At 48.2% G+C, this 20,464-nt stretch overlaps 8 protein-coding genes across 8 annotated transcripts; 4 read left to right on the top strand and 4 right to left on the bottom strand.

Annotated features, from left to right (window-relative positions):
• Positions 1 to 11: 11 nt before the first annotated feature.
• On the bottom strand, positions 12 to 1,826 carry BDV27DRAFT_131712 (CTD-interacting domain-containing protein). The gene is made up of 5 exons (XM_032067693.1): positions 1,504 to 1,826; positions 1,354 to 1,445; positions 1,237 to 1,295; positions 1,047 to 1,188; positions 12 to 988 (listed from the first exon to the last, which is right to left on the bottom strand). The coding sequence occupies exons 1-5, from the start codon at positions 1,599 to 1,601 to the stop codon at positions 165 to 167; spliced, it is 1,215 nt and encodes a 404-aa protein (XP_031925412.1). The 5' UTR covers positions 1,602 to 1,826; the 3' UTR covers positions 12 to 164.
• A 143-nt stretch (positions 1,827 to 1,969) lies between these two features.
• BDV27DRAFT_19377 (clathrin light chain CLC1) lies at positions 1,970 to 3,263 on the top strand. The gene is made up of 4 exons (XM_032075965.1): positions 1,970 to 2,100; positions 2,160 to 2,401; positions 2,467 to 2,567; positions 2,668 to 3,263. The coding sequence occupies exons 1-4, from the start codon at positions 2,061 to 2,063 to the stop codon at positions 3,017 to 3,019; spliced, it is 735 nt and encodes a 244-aa protein (XP_031925411.1). The 5' UTR covers positions 1,970 to 2,060; the 3' UTR covers positions 3,020 to 3,263.
• Positions 3,264 to 3,292: 29 nt separating this feature from the next.
• BDV27DRAFT_131710 (Hsp90 co-chaperone CDC37) lies at positions 3,293 to 5,122 on the bottom strand. The gene is made up of 2 exons (XM_032067692.1): positions 4,084 to 5,122; positions 3,293 to 4,016 (listed from the first exon to the last, which is right to left on the bottom strand). Exons 1-2 carry the CDS (start codon positions 5,046 to 5,048, stop codon positions 3,512 to 3,514), a joined length of 1,470 nt encoding a protein of 489 aa, XP_031925410.1. The 5' UTR covers positions 5,049 to 5,122; the 3' UTR covers positions 3,293 to 3,511.
• Positions 5,123 to 5,385: 263 nt separating this feature from the next.
• mdr2 (ATP-binding cassette permease mdr2) lies at positions 5,386 to 8,291 on the top strand. The gene is made up of 3 exons (XM_032067691.1): positions 5,386 to 6,810; positions 6,863 to 7,498; positions 7,551 to 8,291. The coding sequence occupies exons 1-3, from the start codon at positions 5,572 to 5,574 to the stop codon at positions 8,046 to 8,048; spliced, it is 2,373 nt and encodes a 790-aa protein (XP_031925409.1). The 5' UTR covers positions 5,386 to 5,571; the 3' UTR covers positions 8,049 to 8,291.
• A 559-nt stretch (positions 8,292 to 8,850) lies between these two features.
• BDV27DRAFT_131706 (nucleoside transmembrane transporter FUN26) lies at positions 8,851 to 10,535 on the top strand. Its single transcript, XM_032067690.1, has 2 exons — positions 8,851 to 9,129; positions 9,212 to 10,535. The coding sequence occupies exons 1-2, from the start codon at positions 8,954 to 8,956 to the stop codon at positions 10,374 to 10,376; spliced, it is 1,341 nt and encodes a 446-aa protein (XP_031925408.1). The 5' UTR covers positions 8,851 to 8,953; the 3' UTR covers positions 10,377 to 10,535.
• Positions 10,536 to 10,738: 203 nt separating this feature from the next.
• On the bottom strand, positions 10,739 to 11,484 carry BDV27DRAFT_131705 (uncharacterized protein). The gene has a single exon (XM_032067689.1). The coding sequence runs from the start codon at positions 11,380 to 11,382 to the stop codon at positions 10,861 to 10,863; it is 522 nt and encodes a 173-aa protein (XP_031925407.1). The 5' UTR covers positions 11,383 to 11,484; the 3' UTR covers positions 10,739 to 10,860.
• A 416-nt stretch (positions 11,485 to 11,900) lies between these two features.
• BDV27DRAFT_147080 (uncharacterized protein) lies at positions 11,901 to 13,981 on the bottom strand (the record flags this gene model as incomplete). Its single annotated transcript, XM_032070685.1, has 3 exons — positions 11,901 to 12,333; positions 12,396 to 12,682; positions 12,737 to 13,981. 3 exons carry the CDS (start codon positions 13,979 to 13,981, stop codon positions 11,901 to 11,903), a joined length of 1,965 nt encoding a protein of 654 aa, XP_031925406.1.
• A 783-nt stretch (positions 13,982 to 14,764) lies between these two features.
• Positions 14,765 to 19,855, top strand: BDV27DRAFT_19336 (putative ABC transporter). Its single transcript, XM_032075964.1, has 3 exons — positions 14,765 to 15,289; positions 15,337 to 18,558; positions 18,633 to 19,855. Exons 1-3 carry the CDS (start codon positions 14,960 to 14,962, stop codon positions 19,677 to 19,679), a joined length of 4,599 nt encoding a protein of 1,532 aa, XP_031925405.1. The 5' UTR covers positions 14,765 to 14,959; the 3' UTR covers positions 19,680 to 19,855.
• The last annotated feature ends 609 nt before the right edge of the window (positions 19,856 to 20,464 follow it).

The raw sequence follows: 20,464 nt of genomic DNA, 5'->3' as shown, positions 1-20,464 counted from the left end.
AAAGTCACTGGGACATGACACCTCATGCTTATTCTCCCCATTCTCGACATTTCAGAGATACACGGTCACCGGAAAGAGCTCCATGAGGGGTCCATGAGAAGAAGACATCGAAAAGGGCCGGCCAACTAAGCTTTTCACGGAGAGCCAACTAACATACATAGACCTTACTTGGGAAGACTGCTTTCTTGCTGCAATAACTCGGCGACATCGGCGTCCAGATCACCACTGGCAAACTGAGCATAGTCCTCTTCCTCATGAACGACCTTGCGTTTCTTAGGATGGAGCCCGTTTGGGTCATCTAGAAGACTGCTTTGAGCAGTTTCTGCTGTAAGCCCGAAGCCTGGCAACGCGAAGCCCGCGGTCGGTGCATGAGATTGGGTATGGTTTTGCGCAGCAAAATCCATCTCTTGCAGCTCATGTTTTGGCGATCCAACGGGTGTAAGAGCTTCCACGGGAGGGGGTGTTAGAGCTTCAACTTCTGGACGGGTGACGGGTTCTCCCTCGGGGTCTCCAAGATTGACGGCTGGCGAATTTTCAGCGGATAGCCCTCTCATAATTCCATCCTCCACCTCGCGTTTCTTCGCCTCAGTCTCTGATCTTCTTTCTGATAGCTGAGTAGCCAGAGACTGCTCCTTCGCCAACGCCGAGCGATTGGTCTCAAGAAGTTTCTCAAGACCATCAATGAGTGCTATTCGCGATTTTATTACCTCAGAGACAGAGCTCTCGGCATTCGCAAGTGCCTTCAATAGCTGGCTGAGCCGCGCGGCATGTACTGGAGGTGTCGGTAAAGGGGTACTGGGGTCATGCATCTTATCATACTCAGCATTAGCAGTTGTCGCGGATGCACCTGAGGAAACCGTAGCTTTTGATAGAGCCACTTGTAGTGGGACAAGGGGCTGAAGCTCAGAAGGCGTTGAGCCAGACGAGCTCGAGAAGAGTGACCCGCCTAGAGGCGGCTTTTTACCGATGGAGCGTGATTTATCAATTTCTGCCTGATAATCAGCGGATCACATCGATTTATGAGGCTTAGGCCGAACCAGGCTTACCATCTATGCGCGCTTCAACTGCATCCTGAATCGGTGGCTCAAAGATCGCCCGTTGTCTCCAGACCTCTACTACTCGCCGGAGCTTCTGCTGGATGTCATTCGAAGCACCTTTGTACGCAGTAGCCGTCGCCTCTGCGATAATCTTCATTATATTAACCCAAATCCCCGTAATATTTGCTGTTGAACTCACTGGTGAGAATGCTATCAAGAAATCCTCTTTCCGTCGTGCTCTTGATTGTTGCGCAACCTCTAAAGCCTGCATTAGCGCCTAGACGGAACTGAATACTAGGCAACGCCGTCACTATACCGTTTGCAAGATATATCAGATTCAATCGCTTCGGCGCAGGGGAGTCGCGAAGTTTTTGTAGCCAAAGTTGCGCAGTACGCTCAGCATGTCGCCTAGTATAAGACAAAGATGTTAAACAATACCAACGATTATAGCCAGCTGTCTAGTTACCTGTGGAACATAACCCATTGCGCAACTGTGACAATGCCCTCCTGGGTCTCATTGAGGGCAGAAAGCTTCGCTTTCACAGCATCGTCCGTATAGGCCATACTGTAATTGTAACAGGAATTGGGATGAAGCAAGTGATCCTTTGTTTTGGTAATTAATTGAAGTTTAGTGAGAAAAGAGGTCTTGCTACAACTCCTGATATAGTCACTGATTGTTTTGCGATGCGAACAGGGCCAATCTTTGATATCAGAACAAGTGAACGGAATACATAAGCAATGAGAACAATGACAAAGTGGCAATATGCTCTGAATTAAGACGGATGTGGAGGTGTTTTGTTACCAAGAAGTACTCAGTGAAGCTCCGTTACACCTTCCTGAGCTTCATTCACCGCCTTTAACGGCAGAATCACCCCCCCGGGAGACAATCAACACCCCATCCATCCGTACCGCTTCTAGACGCCAGCTGGACCATCACATTCCCGTCAACTTCCCCTTACCACCTTTCTTAAATCAAAAACTCATTGTACATTTAAAGCCGGCTCTGGCAGACTCACAGCTACCATGGCCGATCGATTCCCCTCATTAGAAGACTTCTCCGCTGGTCAGGATCCCACATGCAATCCCTCCATTCCAAGTATGTATGTACTAACCGTTTCCTAGGCCAGACTGAAATCGTGGAGACCAACGGCACGGATGCCGATGACTTCCTAGCCCGCGAACGAGCTGTTCTAGGTGACGATGCAGAGCAGTTTGCTACCCCTCAAGACCACGTTGCTACCACCGAAGATGTAAATGCTGGCGATGACGATCTACTGGGCGGTGCGGAGGACGCTCCAGCTGGCGCAGCCCCAGAGATCTCCGGATTTGAATCTTCTTTCCCAGCTATTGAGACACAGAATGAGGTACGGATGTGAGCGCTGATGTCGTCACGTCAGACTGTTTAATTGACATGTATTTCCTTGAGCAGCAAGTTGCGCCTGGCGGCATGATCACTGGAACCGGCGCTCCCTTCCCGCCCACGGGCTTCTCGAGCTACCAAGCCCCGGAGGAGGAATCTGAGCCTGTTAGGTATGTATCATGAATTCCAATCTACGATTGTCGTATATTGGCCGTACCAGCCGACGACGTACTTTCCATTCCCCTGACGCTAACTTGGGAACTTCTCTAGGGAATGGCGCGAAAGACGAGATGCGGACATTGCACGCCGTGCGGAGATCTCCGAAGAAAAGAAGCAAGCGACTATTAAGAAGGCCCAAGAAGATATCGATGACTTTTACGTTTCCTACAACAATAAGACCGATAAGCTGCATGCTCAGACTCGTGCGGATGCCGAACAATTCCTCGCCAATCGCGAAGACACTTCTTCCGGAGGTACCAGCTGGGACCGTATCGCAAAACTTGTTGATGTCTCTGGGAAGGGCGCCAAGGGTGGTGCGAATGGATCTGGCAAGGAGCGTTTCCGTCAGTTGTTGGTCGATCTGAAGAAGGATGAGAATGCCCCCGGTGCCAGTGGCATCTAGATCTTGTTTGCATTACAATGCATTTATTATGACTTTATTCTCCTATCCTCCTTGCCAGGTGCATAGCACTCGTTTCTCGATCCAGATACTCCTTTACACAAGTTCTCTTCATCGGATACTCAGTTACGGTTGCGTTTTGTTCTTTATTTTCTTTCAACCGTGTTTTTCTATTGGAACTTTTACTTCTTGAAGCTTATGTAGGTAGATAATATGCAATTTGTTCCGTACAAATCGTACGTAGGCTGTTGGTATACCGGTATACCCCCAATAAGCCGCACGTCAAAAGTGAATGCATTGATTAAGTGTGCCATTGGACGACTCAGGAATAGTCTGGGTAATTAACATATTTACAAAGTCCAGCCCAATCAAATTTGTACAGAGAGATGCGCTGCATATTAAACATGTAATAGTGGTTAGACAATGCATCATTTTTGAACCATGCAGAAACATATACAACGTCATTGAAGTCGATCAGTCTCCCACATAAATTCTTTAGTCAAGTTCAGTAATGTCACCGCCGGGCTCTCCCACTTCCTCAATCTTATTCTCCTTTTTGTTTTCGGCTTCGATCTCTTCCAACTTTTTCCGACCTTCTTCTGTGGTGGCATCCACAATACCCTCCTCGAGGCTGAGCATACCGCTTTGCCCAAGCTTCTCCACAACGTCTTCCGCCTCCTCGACACTCATCTTGCCGAGGACCTTATTGACCTCATCTAGAGATTCAGAGCTCAATGCCTGTTGTAAGTCCTTCGAAAATGATTCAAAAATCTTGCGTGCTTCGACTTCGACAGGTTCGCTGCTCTCTGCAGCAGGGATGTTGATGGTGATCTTAGTGTTGGGATCAACCGCATGAAGCTGGATCTGCTCAACACCAGCAGGGTCGTTGGATGCAGAGCCATCCTTGGCAAGTTCTGCTGCACGTGTCTTAATCTTATTGTAGGTTTCATTGACGTCGTTTCGGAAAAGCGTCGATGCTTGATGATCTTTCGTCGTGATACTGCACGCCAGTCCATGTTAGCTGTCTAATGATCCCCACGCTCCCTAGATGGATAAGGGCAACATACCGCTTAAAGAAGAGGGAAATGCCATCACGGCCCAAGGAGCGGCAATACTGCAGCAGTAGGCCGTGGTGAACGCATGTACGAGCGTAGTCATCTTTACCTTCCATTTGGCTATTGAATGCTTCGACTAGCAGACCATCCGTTTCCTTCTCTGCGACGATTTCAGGGTGTTCAGAAATGAACTGAAGCAAGGTACGGTAGTCGTTACGGCTGATTTTTGCAAATCGTTTGGCCAGATCACTAGCCTTCATGTTTTCTGTGTCCTCTTCCTCTTCATCAGCGGTAGCCTTCTGCGATGAAGACCCCGATACCGTAGTAGGGTTCAGCAGCTCAACGGATTCCGCCTTCTTGGTTTCAGGTTCTTTGCCCTTAGAATCGTTCTTGGCGACAAAGGACGTGTCGAAGCCGGTATGTATCTGATCACTTGTAATTTTGCTGCTTTCTTCCTTCTCAAGTTCTGCGAGTTTCGCCAGCAATTCCTTCTGCAAGCCCTGTACTTTGTCCTTGTGCCCCTGCACACCCTTGATGTATTCTTTGAGAAGGTTGTCGGAGCTGACCTCGCCAATCTCCTTCTTAACCTGATCCACCAGCGAGCTCATCATTTGAGAATACTTTGGTTGTTCTTTCTCATGCGTGTATACACCAGCCGGTGGGGCAGGGGGTTGATCTTCTGACGGATTGCTTGCCGATTCCATGAGAATCTGGAAAACCACTTCTTCAGGGTTCTTTGAGGAACCCTCATGTTGTTGGAGTGACTTCAGGAGTTGGTCTATGCGGGAAAGAAGTCCGTCGTTAATGATACGCTCGTACTTTAGAGTTTCGATTTCATGGCGGCGTTGCATGCGCTGCTGATGAATCTGAGCCTGTTTGGCACGGATGAAGGAGCGCTTGTCGACATTAGGGTGTACTTCGATATCTGAATCATCAGACAGCTCGAGCGCATCCCATTTGCTGTAATCGAGCACCATCTTGAACAATCTCGACAGGAGGGGTAATGTAAGTGGGGTAAATGGTAGATGAAGTAGCAGATAGAAAAAAAAAATGTGTTCGAACTATATAAGAGAGATCGGCCAGAGAAACTTGTAGCTCGTCAAGTTAAACGGAGAGCCCTACCAGTGACTATATAGAAGTTCAACAAAATAGGCTCCAAACAAACGTAGCCTCCAAATTGAGCTCCCCATCGAAAGCTCTCGATCAGCTTCGATGGCTGCGGAACCGTCCCGAGCGGTGTCGGATGGCAGAACAAACGCCGATTGCGTCTTCCGTCGATGCGGCGATTATCGGGCTGAATTCACGCGGCGTTCCAGCTGCAGCTGACTAGTACCTACTGTACTCCGACACCCGTGTTAATTTGCGAAGCGGACATTGGCTTCTGCATTGTCATGAATACGACTGTATTTTTGTTTGTCTAATGAGGATATGGCACCCTATTTTCTCTCATGACATCCTTCTAGTTAGCCGTCCGATTCCGCTTCTCGTTACATTTCCGAAATGCGCGGAGTCCGGGTGCTTGGGGCTTGGACTCCAGTAGTCACCGCGAGGCAGTTTATTCAGCCAAGAGGGAGCATTCTCAGGGAGCTTTACCTTGGAGTTCAGACACATACATGTGTGACTGGAGTCTATAGTGGCCAAAGCCGACAGTTTTCGGGAGTCCCGGCTCCATTGTGCAACAGAATTAGCAACTACCGTGTCCAACACCCTACGAGTTTCCTGCAGAACAATGTTTTAAGACGTGTCTTTCCTCAGTCGCGACCCTCGCACAACTTACGGTTTTTCTCCTCTACGCACCGGTATCTAGAATCCAAGTCAACTGCCCAATCGACGAATACTCCTCAGGCGAACAATACACCCAACGAAAAAGAGGATGAAGAAGTAGACAAAGGCTTCGAACTATCTGAACGGGCAGCGCAGGCAGCCAAAATTAATCTCAGCGCAAAGTTGGCTAAAGACGGTGCATCGGGAAAGAAATCAGGGTTTAAAGAAATATGGAGACTTCTATCCATTGCACGGCCAGAGGCCAAGAAGCTCGGGTTTGCTTTCCTCTTTTTACTGGTTTCGTCATCCATCACCATGTCGATTCCCTTCTCTATTGGGAAGATCATGGATGCAGCGACAAAGTCTGCTACCGAAGGGGGCAGTGAACTCTTTGGTCTTAGTCTACCAATGTTCTATGGAGCTTTGGCCGGAGTCCTCACCTTGGGCGCTGCTGCAAACTATGGCCGCATCATTATTCTGCGCATTGTTGGTGAACGTATCGTTGCTAGACTTCGCTCGAAGCTCTTCCGTCAGACGTTCATCCAGGATGCAGAGTTTTTCGACGCAAACCGAGTTGGTGATTTGATCTCTCGACTTAGTTCGGACACAATTATTGTCGGAAAGAGCATTACGCAGAATTTGTCCGACGGCTTGCGAGCAGCAGTGAGCGGTGCAGCAGGCTTCGGATTGATGGCATATGTCAGTCTTAAGCTCTCCAGCATTCTGGCTCTATTGCTTCCTCCCATTGGCCTTGGAGCTTTCTTCTATGGAAGGGCGATTCGCAACTTGAGTCGCAAGATTCAAAGGAACCTAGGAGACTTAACTAAGATTGCCGAAGAGCGTTTGGGCAATGTGAAAACGAGTCAGTCCTTTGCAGGTGAAGTTATTGAGGTTAACAGGTACAACAACCAAGTGCGGAAGATCTTCGAGCTCGGCAAAAGAGAATCCGTGATTAGTGCGACTTTCTTCAGTTCCGTATGTACATGACACTCCGATCTACATATTTCGGAATTCTAACGATTTGCAGACTGGTTTCATGGGCAACATGACGATTTTGGCACTCCTTTACGTTGGAGGCGGAATGGTTCGGTCTGGTGCTATCAGTATTGGAGAGTTGACCTCGTTCCTGATGTATACAGCCTACGCAGGTTCTAGCATGTTTGGTTTGTCTAGTTTCTACTCCGAACTGATGAAGGGTGTTGGCGCGGCTAGCCGGCTTTTCGAGTTGCAGGACCGCAAGCCGACGATATCTCCAACCAAGGGTACAAAGGTTGTCTCTGCTCGTGGGCCTATTCGCTTTGAGAATGTGTCGTTTAGCTACCCCACTCGTCCTGCTGTTCCCATCTTCACGGACCTGAATTTCGAGATTCCCCAGGGAACCAATGTTGCCATCGTTGGACCTTCGGGAGGAGGCAAATCTACCATTGCTTCCATTTTGCTTCGATTCTATCTTCCCACCAAGGGCAGGGTTCTGATCGATGGAAAGGATATCGGTGAGATGAATGCTAAATCTCTTCGGAGAAAGATTGGTATTGTGTCTCAAGAGCCCGTTCTTTTCTCAGGCTCTATCGCAGAGAACATCTCATACGGGAGCCCGCAGGCAACAAGGTCTGCGATTGTCGCAGCTGCCAGAAAGGCGAACTGCCAGTTCATTAGTGATTTCGTAAGTATCGATCAAGAGTATTTATTTTTTGATTGCGTCTGACATTCTATAGCCTGATGGCCTCGACACCCAAGTGGGTCCTCGAGGAGCTCAGCTCTCCGGTGGACAGAAGCAACGCATTGCTATTGCCCGTGCCCTAATTAAAGACCCTGATATCTTAATTCTTGATGAAGCGACTTCTGCTCTTGACGCAGAATCTGAGACTTTAGTTAACAGTGCTCTGGCTGCCTTGCTCCGCGGAAACAACACGACAATCAGCATTGCGCATCGGCTCTCTACCATCAAGCGGTCCGACACCATCATCGTACTCGGCCCCGACGGTAAGGTCGCCGAACATGGTTCGTACGAGGAGCTCAGCTCTCGCCCTGACGGCGCCTTCACGAAGTTGATGGAATGGCAAATGAGTGGTGGCGATGTCTCTCAGCCTCCGACGGACGCTCCTATCAGTCCTTTGACCCAAGAAAAGTTGTGGCAGATGCAAGAAGAGGAGCAGGAAGCTGGCGCTGAGGAAGCAGCTTCCAGACAAGGCGAGCAGCAGAAGAACGAGTAACTGTCATTACAGGAAGACTACCTTGTTCAAGGGTAGCTTGTCCATTCCCTCCGCGGGTTTATTTCCTATTCACTGTAGAGATTTTTTTTTTATTTGTTCACCCAGTTACTTATACACTTACCTCTTGGATGGTTGGATTGATCAACTATCGCGGATGTATCTATACCTTTTGATTTTACTGTTTTGAACTGATGGGACTTGCATATTCTTACATATTAAGCAGTTAGACAAGTGGGATAGAGAAAAAATAATACACATCTCTGCTTACTATCAACAAAGAGGACAATATTTGATATAGGCTATAGCAATAAGCGTAATAGGATTTCCTTACATAGGTCCCTTGATTCCTGTAACTTCCGCATTGGATGATAGATCTGCCAGATCAACCATTCTTCCTGTGGGTCAAATTTCAAGTGGTATAGTCTCTTTTGAAGTATATAAACATAAGTCATAGCGACCATTCAGTAGAGAAATTTGGGTCCTTTGTTCATAGTCTATTTGTACTTAAAAGATAACCCAAGCACGGCCCAGAATATGGACATTCCTCTCAGAGGCCAGATCAAACCAAATTAAGCCATGAACCCTACTGTAATTCGGGCTCCCCATCGATATTACCAGGCGCAAATAATCCCCACAAGGAATTGCCAAAAAGATATACAACTATGATCGAGCCTCAAAAGGCCAAGGACGCATCAAATGATCGTCTCAGCGGGTCAACGTGACCTCAACCGACCGGCTCGGCAGGTGACCTGCTTATTACCGATCACCCCGGTCGTAGATCCAACTCCCTTCCAACATCCTCCTTAAATGCAGGTTTCCCGGGTTGATCATGGATTGATTGATCCCAACTTATGTCCCGGTTCTACTTTCAGAAAGGGACTCATATCACACCATAACAAAAAGTAATGGATCGCTTTCAGAGATGGATCTCTCCCCAGGCGGAATATGAGCCTCTCGAGCATCCTCCGCAGGACGATGAGGATCGCCACTTAATATCTTCTCAGACACTACCAGAGCCACGTTTCTCGAGGTTTGAATATGGAGTATTCTTCCTCCTTGGGGTTTCCATGCTCTGGGCATGGTACGTCTTACCTAACGACAGCTTTCTAGCGCCCAGATGGTTATTCTGGAGTATACGCGATGCTGACCAGATTGCGCCATAGGAACATGTTTCTCGCCGCTGCACCGTATTTCTACCATCGCTTCAGCTCGGATGAGTGGGCAGCGGCCCACTATCAGTCTTCTATTCTCATTGTGTCGACCGTCTCAAACTTGGGCTCATCTTTCACTCTCGCGAAGATGCAGAAACTGATGTCATACCCGAAACAGATCACAGTTTCGCTGCTGATCAATATCGTGATCTTCACATTGCTCGCACTATCTACCGGTCTTCTAAAGAATGCTTCCATTGGACTATATTTTAGCTTCCTAATGCTTATGGTATTCGGAACCAGTTTGGCGGCTGGGATGAATCAGGTCGGCGTTTTTGCATATGTCTCCGGTTTTGGAAGGCCAGAATATACTCAAGCCATTATGGCAGGTCAAGGCCTAGCAGGCGTCCTGCCCTGCATCGTGCAGATACTCTCTGTTTTAGCGGTCCCAGAGCAAACAGGGGAACAGAAAGTCCCACAAGAGTCGTCCAAATCGGCATTCTTGTACTTCATAACTTCCACATTTGTATCTCTATCGGCACTGGTTGCCTTCGGGTCCCTTGCTAAGCGACGGTCGAACACTGTGTACGAAATCGCGCCGAGTTCACCTGACGCTGCTTCTGACCACACGGATCGCAAGACTGTCAGCCTCTGGGGTCTTTTCAAAAAGCTTCCTTTCATGGCTCTTGCACTTTTTCTCTGTTTTGCTGTCACTATGATGTTTCCTGTCTTCACGGCAAAAATTGAGTCAGTTCGGGACCCTCAGGGTAGTTCCCGTTTATTCCAACCAGCTGTTTTCATCCCGCTGGCGTTCTTATTCTGGAATGTCGGCGACTTGGCTGGAAGGATGTCAGTCCTTATTCCCCAATTATCATTAACCCACCGGCCTTTTGCTTTGTTTATCTTTGCAATTGCTCGCATTGGATTCCTCCCCCTTTATCTTCTATGTAACATACGCGGTCGGGAGGCCGTTGTGAAGAGCGATTTCTTCTATCTATTCGTTGTGCAATTGCTTTTCGGCATTAGCAATGGTTATATTGGAAGCAGCTGTATGATGGGTGCTGGTCAATGGGTTCCTGAGGAGGATCGCGAGTCAGCGGGTGGTTTTATGAGCTTAATGCTGGTAGGAGGCTTAGCTGCTGGCAGTCTGTTGAGCTTCTTTCTTTCCAGTGTGTGATCTTGGATACCTGCATTTAGTTTCTCGTTCACCCAGTCTGCGGGCCATGACATTTAGCGGCCTACACGTAGATATTATAGAAAGGGCTAGTACAGCATTAGACTGCAACAATAGAACAACTCATAGTGTCTTGTGTTTGTATTGTAACATGTGTTAGGCGGCCATTCTTCCACCACGATACGGCAAGGAACAAGTGGTGCTGATCCTAAAGCTTCAAATCTACTGAATGAGACCGAACAGCGTGGAGCTGGAGCTCATGGCCTTAGTCTCTAGCATCTCTCTAGGTAGAATACAAAACACTACTTTGGAGCTTTGTAACGGTATGTGCCTGTTTTGTAAGACCAAATTCATAAGATCACAGGATTAACTCCAACAGTGTGACCTACCATCTCCCGGTGCTCAAATCACAGCATCATTATTCTGCGCCGCAGGCTGTCACGTCCCACCGAGATATACAACACAACACTCAAGCCCTAACTAAGCATCAAACCAACCCAAAAACATAAGCCAACTTCAACGAATCCCACAACGCCTCATTCTCCTTCAAATCACAATCAAACAACTTCTGATACCTCACCCGATCTTCATGATTCAAATCAAACCCCCTCGCCCTCCGACAACATCCACACTCAATCGTACAATGCCCCAACCGAATCCTCTTCTCCGTATCCCTCGCCCTTTCACAACACCCACAACTCCTCCCACAACACCCTCCTCTCCCCGCACAATCATCCCTCAAATGCCCCAACAGATACCACTCCGGATTACTCCTCCAGGTAGCATACGCCCTCTGCAACGGCCCAGGTGAAACAGACGCCTCCCGCCGGTAAAACTCCCGCTCCAGATGCCAGTACTTCCTCGCCAGGTCCTCGAGCTCCATTTGCCATTTGGCCAGCTGTGCGCGTTGCTCGGACGTTTGTGGCTGCTGGTCGGCTGAGGTCAGCACTTTTATTTCCTCACGGAGGTAGATCTCGCGTTGCCCGATCTCCCGTAATTGAGTGTCCATCGTGATTATGTCTTTGGCCCAGTCTGGGTCGGTTTTGGTTTTTTGGGGGCCGTGCGCGTGTTGGACGTGGCGGATGTGTTGGGCCCAGGTTGGTTTGCCTAGGTTAATGAGGAGTTTTTCGAATTTGGAGGTCATTGTTGTTGGTGTTTTGGTTATTGGAGGTATTCTGGAGTGCCCTGGGGGTTTTTTGGATATCGGTGATAGTACCGTGGGGTCGGGGTGGCTTTCTGTTCCGATGCCGTGTCATGCATACTTCAGTATTAGAGAGTTTCTGATATGGAGGGGAAGCCAGGAGGGGGGGGGGGGGAATTGCTAAAACTTCGTCATATTCTGACCGAGCACTTGAAATGGGAATATGTACTTAAAATCTTCTGCTATTCCTTGTGAAAACAATGCAATTGGTATTGTAAAGATCAACATTCCCAGTAAACGCCATGCTAAGCCGTCTATATATGTCCCCGGTATCACCAAAAATAAAAACTGAATCACTTGACGCCTCCATTATGCACAGATTAAAGTCAGAAAAAGTCTTTCTCATCCAGCCACTGAGAGTCAATCGCATAGGCTACCAAGTCGGCAGCACAGCACATGTCCTCATGTCCGTGCTCAAGATGAAGAAGGTCCAGAACAGCATGTAGTCTATCCTCAAGTGTTGTTTTCAGTTCGGAAACTGGCTTCTGCGTATCTTCTGGGCTCTTAATTGTATTGACTTTGTCCTTTTTTGCCGATTTGGCTGTTTGTTTCTTGAGTCCCTTGTTAGGCGAGCACTGTGCGAGTGGCTGTCGTGGTGCCGGAAGCGAAACCTCCGGCTTCCTGTTCTTGAGCAAAGTCTTAAGCAGAAAGAGAAGCCAGACGAGGTTAGTACGTGGCGCATAATCGGCCCAGATGCCGGGAACATCGGGCGTCTTCTCTGTTTCGAGAGGGTTTCCGTTGTAGAGCTGAGCACGCATACTGTTGGGCGTTAGCGGACATTTTTTTTTTTTGGAGCCTCCTATCTATCAGGTGACACTCACTATCTGTAAGTATCTCTCAGCATGGCTTCATCCTCATCCCGCCCAATAGCATCGAAGATCTGTTTCTTATCGAGATCCGACGATGCTACTTCGACAACCTCTCCTGACTCCTCAACGCGCAGCTCCGCGCGAGAAAGTGAATAGTCAATAATCGTAGTCTCTAGGGTGCTCAAGCCAAATCCGCTGGAGTATGATTGACTCATAACTTCGAGGTCTGTCGGAGGGTTCATACAGCCATCTAGCCGAGTGCTTCTAATACACACATTTCCAAGATGGAGATCTCGATGCTAGATACGTGTCAATGCTAATCGGTCTCCAAGGCTTCTTATATTGAGGCTTACCTCAAATTGCGCATACTCTTCGGCACGGGCGAGAGCCATTGCGACTCCCCAAAAGATATCGTAAATCTGGAAAGTCGATGACCAAGCAAACTTTTCAAGCTCACAGCCAGCATCGTCCATTTCCACGATAGCCCACAACTGTGAATCAGGGTACGCTCTCTTACTGGACGGATTAGGATTCAAACAGTCATCTTTGGTCTTCTTGTAGTGGTCCCAAGCATTCTGGAAGGACTCTGGGAATCGACCTTGGACCACATGGATCTCTCGAAAGCGAGCAAATCCGGGGATTGGGTCCAAATATTTGAGCATCTTGACTTCAGACACGATTTCTTCGATGCTGGTAAACTTTTTCGAGCCAGGTCCACTCTGAGCGCGTAAAGGTACAACTTTGAACACATTGTCACCGTATGCTTTTAGGCGAGCAAGCTTGGATCTAGACATTTCCTTCTTGCACATCTCTTCGCGCAGACGGAGCTTATAAACCTCTCCGTACGAACCTTCTGCAATCTTCACTACCTCCAGCAAATTTCCGGCACGAGCAGCCCAGGAGCTAAATTTTTGGACGCCCTGTGCCGCAACCGGCGATAAGGCCTCGTTCAAGATGCGACGAACGTATGCATTCACTTTATCATCCATCACACACCCAGATGACAAACGAGGCTGGACTTTGTTCCTCCTTGCTCGTGTCTCGCCCTGCCTCTCACTTTCTGCGCTGCATTTATTCTCTTCTTGTCCTTTTTGATCCCCATGTTGCTCTTGTTTCTCGTGTTCTTCTTGGGGTTTTGGCGCTACGGTTCTCGAGCAGATTCTGACTTCCACCATCGTCTCGTATTTCTTCCGTGGTCTAGGAACACTGTCCGGAGGGCTCTCCCCGGTAGGCTCTTCGTCATCTTGCAATTTAGTTGACACGACCTCGGGTGTATTCACTGGCGATGCAGATTGAGTACGGCCTTTTTGCTGAACGGGGATAATTGGGTCGTCGGTTTTGTCTTCGTTTTTCTGAGATGGGGTCGCTTCGCTTAATTTAACCTCAGCTAGCTGAACTTGGATGCGATCCACGGCTTCCTCAACGACCTTCGAAGTTGTCTCCTCTACCAGTTTTGCCGGGCTTCTCTGTTCGAACACAGCTCGTGGGGCATCCGCTCTTCGCTTTCCGTATACTCGTTTCGGCGCAGCAGTGCGTGTCTTGGTCCTCGGTTTTGGTGTACGATCGCCTGTAAAGGCGGGCGAAAAAGTCGACGACATTGCTGTCTGGTAAGTTGAAATCAACCTGTGAAGCGTTGATTCTATTCTTCAGGTCCCAATCGAGACAGTAATCGTTCAAAACAGCTTCATTAGGGGTGGCGGAGGGCCTATTGATCTATTTCCGTAAAGGGACTAGCCTGTCAGTTGCTCTGGTGAAAGCGGCATTATGTAATGAAGCTTTGGTTCAACCAATCATCACTGATTAACAGCATCCACCCGGTCATCCAAGGCAGTTAAGGCACCAGTGAGGCTCCCTGCAGCAATGAATGAGACCATTTAGCTGTACAACTGGTCCGTCAAAAGAGTCAACGAACGGAATTTGGTGTGAAACCCCCGCTTCACATAGTAATTACTCATTCTCTTTAGCTTAAGCTGTCAAGGATACGTTGTCCGCTCAAAGCCCAAGGGGCAATACAGAAGGGGAACTGACCTACAGAGTAGACGATATATATTACCACTGATATACAGTGTGCTCAAAACCTACATGGCATCCATAAACCACCTCGTTGTAATTAAAGTTTGAAGTTAATGTGATATGTATAAGCTCCTTTTCCCTTTCTTGGCTTGATTTGGAAGAAATTAAACTTCAGCCTCAGAGAGATCGACGACAGGCTGGAGTAGGATTCAAGTCTGGCCCGTGGACCCTGAAAATCCAGGCAGGTTGTCGGGAACCGCTTTAGGAAATTCCTCTAGCTTACTCCTGTGTGCTAATGCTAACTGGCCCCTAGACTCCAAATGAGGTCAACGGCAAAGGGTTCTTAATTCTGATCGAATTAATTACCACTCACTTGGAGGCCTGAAGAAGTCAAGTTGCTTACATTCAGTATGGAGTCTCTTGTTTGAGTCATGAAGACTCATCTTGAGTCTTCCTGCACGTAACCAGAATCAGGCAGCAGGATTATCACTCGGCATTTATTATCATTGTGGACCTACAACATATGAAGGGACGGAAAGCGGTTTCTTGCTATTACATTTGCTATGATGGACCATTCGCTCGACGCCTCCTTCTTCGAGGCTGTCTTGTGCCCAGCCGTCATCTTAGCCCTGACCATCCCACATATTCGCCACGTCTTCAAGCAGCTTTCAATTACTGATAGGCAAAGGTATAGCCTGATAAGTGGCTATGAAGACGAAGATGGAATAGCAACGGATCAGTCGGAGAAAGGAACCTCGGATACTATCCAGAAGGTTATTCTATCCATCACGGCAGTTGTTGCTGTGTTGACTGCACTGTTGTCGTCCCTAAATGTGACCGGCCATAATGGCTCACCACGAGAGATTGAACAATGGCTACAGTTCTCCGCTTGGGTACGATGAACTCTACCATGTCCATATTGGTATATTAACACTCCCAGGCCCTGCTGCTGGTTCAAGAATGTATTGTCATCTCCCGCACCTTACCCCAGGAGAAGTACGACCTAGGGATCTGGAGTGCCGTTTCTGCTCTTCTGCTCAGCATCGCAGGAGTATTTCTGGATGGTTTATGGACCAACCCGAATGCATCAGGGCCGAGGATTTCCGTAGCTGCTGTCAAATTTACTGCGGGAATAATCCTATCTTTCACCAACGTTACTTTTTCTCGTCGACCAGAAGTATATTTAGGGTGCAAGCCAGTCGATCGTCAACGCACCGTTTCCTTCCTCAGCAGATACACATTCTCGTGGCCAGTGCCGATTCTGTCGAAAGCCGCGCGGAACAAACAGCTGGAACCCGAAGACTTCCCTGCAATCGGCTATGGGGTGCGTACACAAACCTTGTATGGTCGTTGGCTATCTTGCACCCACCCCAAGATATGGAGAAAATTATTAAATATTCACCGGACAGCCTGGATTGCTCAAGTCGCCGTCCAACTGCTTACTGCTGTGGCACATTTCCTCCCTCAAGCCTTGTTGTTCCTTACCCTTCGTTTGCTCGAAGAGCGTGATGCTCAAGCAGATAATCAGAAACAACTGTGGATTACAACGGTCGGTCTCGGTGGATCCCTTTTTATATCATCTTGGCTGGAGTCATTGCTGCAATGGGTGGTATCTATGGAGCTGGAACTGCCAATCCGAGAGCAGCTATCTGCAGCTATTTTCAGCAAGGCACTTAGGATAAAGGAAGTTGTGAATGTGAATTCACATGATTGCTCTGAGAGCAAAGCATCATCCAGCGAGTGCAGTGCTGATGAAGACGACGACGACGACGACGACGGCGAGGTTGGCCCACCAAAAACGAAACAATCCATGACTAACCTTCTAGGGGTCGATGCTGTGACAATTGCAACTTTTGTAAAATTCAGCCATACCCTCCTAGACGCCATTATCCAATTCATTCTTGCTATCGCCTTCCTTACAAACCTTCTGGGCTGGATGCCGGTACTGTGGGCTTGCACGGTCCCAGCGATATTGAGCCCGGTGAATTATGTTCTGGCCCAACAATACAGCAAAGCAGAGGATGCGCTCATGACAGCAAGCGATCGAAGGATGGCTGTCTTATCCGAGATGCTACAGGGCATTCGCCAGATTAAATTTGATGCCCAAGAAGATCAATGGAACAGAAAGGTGCAGACTCTACGTTCCAACGAGATCAAGAGACAAGGACGGGTTTTCCAGTTCGACCTCGCACTGATTGCCGTGTGGTCTTGTGGTCCCATTTGCATGAGCTTGATTGCACTAGCAACGTATTTCATGGTCAACAAGAATCTCTCTCCCTCCATTGCCTTCACGGCCCTCTCTATCTTTCAAAGCTTGTCAGCTACACTTTCCAATTTCCCAGAAACAATCAGTGACTTAATGAATGCCAAGGTGGCCGCGCGACGCATTGAGCAATACCTTGACTTACCGGAACACAATAACTGCCACAGAGACGGTGAAGCAATTGCCTTTTCGCAGACAACGATCTCCTGGCCTTCTAACACTATGGACGAGGAAAATAGTGATTTCAAGATGCGCAATATCAGTTTGCAATTCCCTCGTGGAGAGCTCACCGTGATTTCTGGTCCAGCAGGTGCTGGGAAGAGCTTACTGCTGTTGGCGACGATCGGCGAGGCAGATCTGCTTGAAGGTCAGATCTTCTTTCCACAGAGACAATCACCACTTGCCTATAATGGGCCGAGCAACGAATGGTCAATCGATACATCAATTGCGTTCGTTCCGCAGAATCCTTGGATCGAGAATGGAACTGTTCGGGAAAACATTCTGTTCGGCCTCCCACTGAATTCGGAACGGTATCGCAATGTTCTGCACGCATGTTGTCTTGAAGATGACTTGAATTCTATGAAAGATGGGGACCAAACTGATCTTGGTGCTAACGGCGTCAATCTAAGCGGCGGCCAAAAATGGCGTGTTGCTCTAGCCAGAGCTCTTTACAGTCCTGCCGGAGTCCTTGTCCTTGATGATATTTTCAGCGCGGTGGATGCTCGCGTCGGCCACCATCTCTTCGAGAAAGCTTTAACAGGGACCTTAGCAAAAGGAAGAACGCGGATCGTGGCTACGCATCATATTACTCTGTGTTGGAGTGAGATGAAGTATTACGTAGTACTCGAGAATGGGCGTGTTTCTTTTGCTGGCAAGCCTGAGAATTACTGCCCTGACTTAAGCTCTAGTAACGCTGACTCTAACCAACGTATCGATAATGCTGACTCTGCTGCGCAGCAGGGTCATATACCAGTCCCTGTATCTAATAGCCTGACCGCACCGCAGCAGAATCCATCCGAAGGGGATATCAAGGGCAAGGCTTTCTACGAGGCTGAGACACGAGCGACAGGCGCTGTGAAGCTGTCAATTTATAGCATATATATGCAGGCTTGCGGCGGCTACCTGTATTGGATTCCAATTGCGCTAAGTTTTGGCTTTACCCTTGTCGCGGAATTGGCAATACCATATTGGGTGTCTGTTTGGACAAGAGATCTTGCGAACACACAGCCTGATATCGAAGTGAGTATTCAGTCGGTCTCGGACGGCCTTTCTGCGCGTTCAGATCGACAGTCTGCTGGTAACCGTCTCTGGCTTTACCTAGGCGTGTACATCGGTCTTTTCCTTATGTCAATCTTGACTGAGATTCTTCGCTACCAGCTCGTCTTTATGGCATCGATTCGAGGGTCACTTGCTATTTTCGAAAAGTTTTTGCTCAGAGTCTTACACGCCCCTCTAAGCTTTTTAGACACAACGCCCGTGGGTCAGATCCTCAACCGCTTCAGTGCCGACTTCAGCACGCTAGATTCTGATCTGGCACTGGACCTGCCCAATATGCTGCATGGTGTTTTAATGCTTCTTAGTGTTATCATCGCAGCACTGTTTATATCGCCGCTTATGGTGGGCTTTGGATTCATCTCGCTCTTTCTGTCTTGGTATATCGCCTCGCTGTATGTCACAGCGGCTAGAGATGCTAAAAGGATAGAGAGCAATGCCAGGTCTCCTATTTTCGAGCAGTTTGGATCGATCATTGACGGTCTAGTGACGATCAGAGCTTTTGATAAAGTTGGTCAATATATGCATCGCATGTATAATACGATGGACGCGCATTGCCAGGCTCTTTGGCATCTGCGTCTCTTCAACTGTTGGATGATGTTCCGGCTGAACATGATCGGGGCTTTGGTCAGTTTGCCCTTAGTCCTTAGTCTCTAGTTGCACCGTACAGGTTGAGTACTAACATGCATTTCTTGATCTAGTATGTAACTATGACAGCAGCGCTGATCGCAACCATTAGGGGCGTCGATGCGTCTGTGGCAGGGTTTGCTCTCAGTTTCGCTTTACAGATGTCTGAGGTCGTCGCTTGGGTACTGTCGGAATACGCCGAGATCGAGCTGGACTTCAATGCCGTCGAACGTATTGTTGAATACACCCAGATCGAGAGTGAGCACCAAGATGGCATGGATGCTCCAGCTGGATGGCCTACAAAAGGCGAGATTGAGGCAAATGACCTTGTCGTTGGATACGCACCGGAATTGTCACCGGTTCTACGGGGGTTGAGCTTCTTAATAAAATCTAACGAGCACATCGGCATCGTCGGACGTACTGGTTCTGGCAAATCGTCATTGACACTCGCACTTCTGCGCTTCCTCGAGGCACGGTCCGGATCTTTACACATTGATGGAATGGATATCTCTAAACTGAGACTCCGTGCCCTCCGCTCGAAGATAGCAATTATCCCACAGGACCCCGTTATCTTCTCGGGAACTCTCCGATCGGTCCTCGATCCGTTTGACCAGTACACAGACTCTGAGCTCCTCGCCGTTTTAGCGAAAGTCCATCTCAGATCCTCTACGGACGATGGACAAAACTCAGAGCTAGAAGGAACAGATGAAGATTGTAATAACGCCGCCTTATCTCTTTCCTCGCCAATCTCCGAGCGAGGCAAGAACTTGTCCCAGGGCCAACGTCAATTAGTGTGTCTAGCTCAGGCCTTGCTATCCCGCCCGAAGATCCTCATAATGGACGAGGCGACTTCTTCCATTGATATGAGCACGGATGCGCTGATCCAGCAGACTATTCGTCAAGAATTCTGTGACTCTACTCTCATGGTCATTGCCCACCGACTGTCTACTGTCGTGGACTTTGACCGGATCATGGTCTTAGGGGAGGGGAGGATAGCCGAGTTTGATACACCGGCTGCTTTACTGAGAAATGAAGGGGGCCCGTTCTGGACCTTAGTCGACAAGAGCGGGGAGAGAGATTCTTTGCGTCGCAGTATGTTACAAGGTGAGAGACAAGCATAGCCGGATGTTTGAGAGCTGATATTGCATCCGTCGAATATCTTGTCCTCATGTTTGAAGATTTATATTTTTTTTTCCCCGTGTACTACTTCGTAGATTGTAATGCTTCCACTGTGATAGAGTATCCCATGGAGCCCAATAAAAAGCATTTGTTTTTAATGTTATTTATTTATTTATTATTATTATTACTGTTATTAGTATTATTATTCTTCTTCTTCAACGTCCGTGACAGTCTAGACCCCAATCCGGTGCGATCACTGGCAGTGAGGTGGCTGGTCTACCGTATATTGGTACCCACGGGGTAAGTATTCAGAGGGTAAATTAACACCTTGTGCCAAAAGGGAATAGTTGAAGATCATGAAAATTGTAGATGTTCTGAGTCATGTCATATTCAGGAGGCGATATTCAAACTGATCGACATGGATGATGCTGTTTTTGGCCCGCTAGATGCCGGGTCAGTAAACAGAAATGCTGTGGCTGACAGAAAGGTCCAGTCAGAAGAGATGTAAATGCCGAGGGGCGGAATGAAATGGGTTGGAGCATTAGTCGGTACGAGTGAGCTAATGAAGATCGTGCGGCATGGACTCTGGTATTTAATAAGTATTACTATTGTATAAGTTGTTGCAAGTGTTCATAAATTACGGTCGGAGGGGATCGGAAAGTATACCATAGAAAGTATGGATGGGAACTTGTCATATCAATTTGAATCGTTGGTTCCAGACCTAAATGAAGTCAGATGCGCAGTGTGACGTATATTTGGAAATTTCCACAATTTCTTTCCCCTTGGG

The sequence above is a fragment of the Aspergillus caelatus genome (assembly GCF_009193585.1).
Source record: "Aspergillus caelatus strain CBS 763.97 unplaced genomic scaffold BDV27scaffold_145, whole genome shotgun sequence".
In the NCBI taxonomy this organism is placed as follows: Eukaryota; Fungi; Ascomycota; class Eurotiomycetes; order Eurotiales; family Aspergillaceae; genus Aspergillus; species Aspergillus caelatus.
The sequence above is the reverse complement of the archived record's forward strand: the minus strand, read 5'-3'. Positions and strand labels throughout refer to the sequence as shown.

Bases quoted from the DNA above. Each gene is read 5' to 3' on its own strand.
- BDV27DRAFT_19336 (XM_032075964.1), top strand. From the start codon at position 14,960: ATGATGGACCATTCGCTCGACGCCTCCTTCTTCGAGGCTGTCTTGTGC. The intron at 15,290-15,336 runs GTACGATGAACT...TAACACTCCCAG, and splicing joins GGCTACAGTTCTCCGCTTGG to GCCCTGCTGCTGGTTCAAGA. The intron at 18,559-18,632 runs GTCAGTTTGCCC...TTCTTGATCTAG, and splicing joins TGAACATGATCGGGGCTTTG to TATGTAACTATGACAGCAGC.
- mdr2 (XM_032067691.1), top strand. From the start codon at position 5,572: ATGCGCGGAGTCCGGGTGCTTGGGGCTTGGACTCCAGTAGTCACCGCG. The intron at 6,811-6,862 runs GTATGTACATGA...AACGATTTGCAG, and splicing joins GTGCGACTTTCTTCAGTTCC to ACTGGTTTCATGGGCAACAT. The intron at 7,499-7,550 runs GTAAGTATCGAT...GACATTCTATAG, and splicing joins GCCAGTTCATTAGTGATTTC to CCTGATGGCCTCGACACCCA.
- BDV27DRAFT_131710 (XM_032067692.1), bottom strand. From the start codon at position 5,048: ATGGTGCTCGATTACAGCAAATGGGATGCGCTCGAGCTGTCTGATGAT. The intron at 4,017-4,083 runs GTATGTTGCCCT...ACTGGCGTGCAG, and splicing joins ATTTCCCTCTTCTTTAAGCG to TATCACGACGAAAGATCATC.
- BDV27DRAFT_131712 (XM_032067693.1), bottom strand. From the start codon at position 1,601: ATGGCCTATACGGACGATGCTGTGAAAGCGAAGCTTTCTGCCCTCAAT. The intron at 1,189-1,236 runs GTGAGTTCAACA...AATATAATGAAG, and splicing joins TCTTGATAGCATTCTCACCA to ATTATCGCAGAGGCGACGGC. The intron at 989-1,046 runs GTAAGCCTGGTT...ATTATCAGGCAG, and splicing joins AGTTGAAGCGCGCATAGATG to AAATTGATAAATCACGCTCC.
- BDV27DRAFT_131706 (XM_032067690.1), top strand. From the start codon at position 8,954: ATGGATCGCTTTCAGAGATGGATCTCTCCCCAGGCGGAATATGAGCCT. The intron at 9,130-9,211 runs GTACGTCTTACC...ATTGCGCCATAG, and splicing joins GTTTCCATGCTCTGGGCATG to GAACATGTTTCTCGCCGCTG.
- BDV27DRAFT_19377 (XM_032075965.1), top strand. From the start codon at position 2,061: ATGGCCGATCGATTCCCCTCATTAGAAGACTTCTCCGCTG. The intron at 2,402-2,466 runs GTACGGATGTGA...TTCCTTGAGCAG, and splicing joins CTATTGAGACACAGAATGAG to CAAGTTGCGCCTGGCGGCAT. The intron at 2,568-2,667 runs GTATGTATCATG...GAACTTCTCTAG, and splicing joins GAGGAATCTGAGCCTGTTAG to GGAATGGCGCGAAAGACGAG.
- BDV27DRAFT_131705 (XM_032067689.1), bottom strand. From the start codon at position 11,382: ATGGACACTCAATTACGGGAGATCGGGCAACGCGAGATCTACCTCCGT.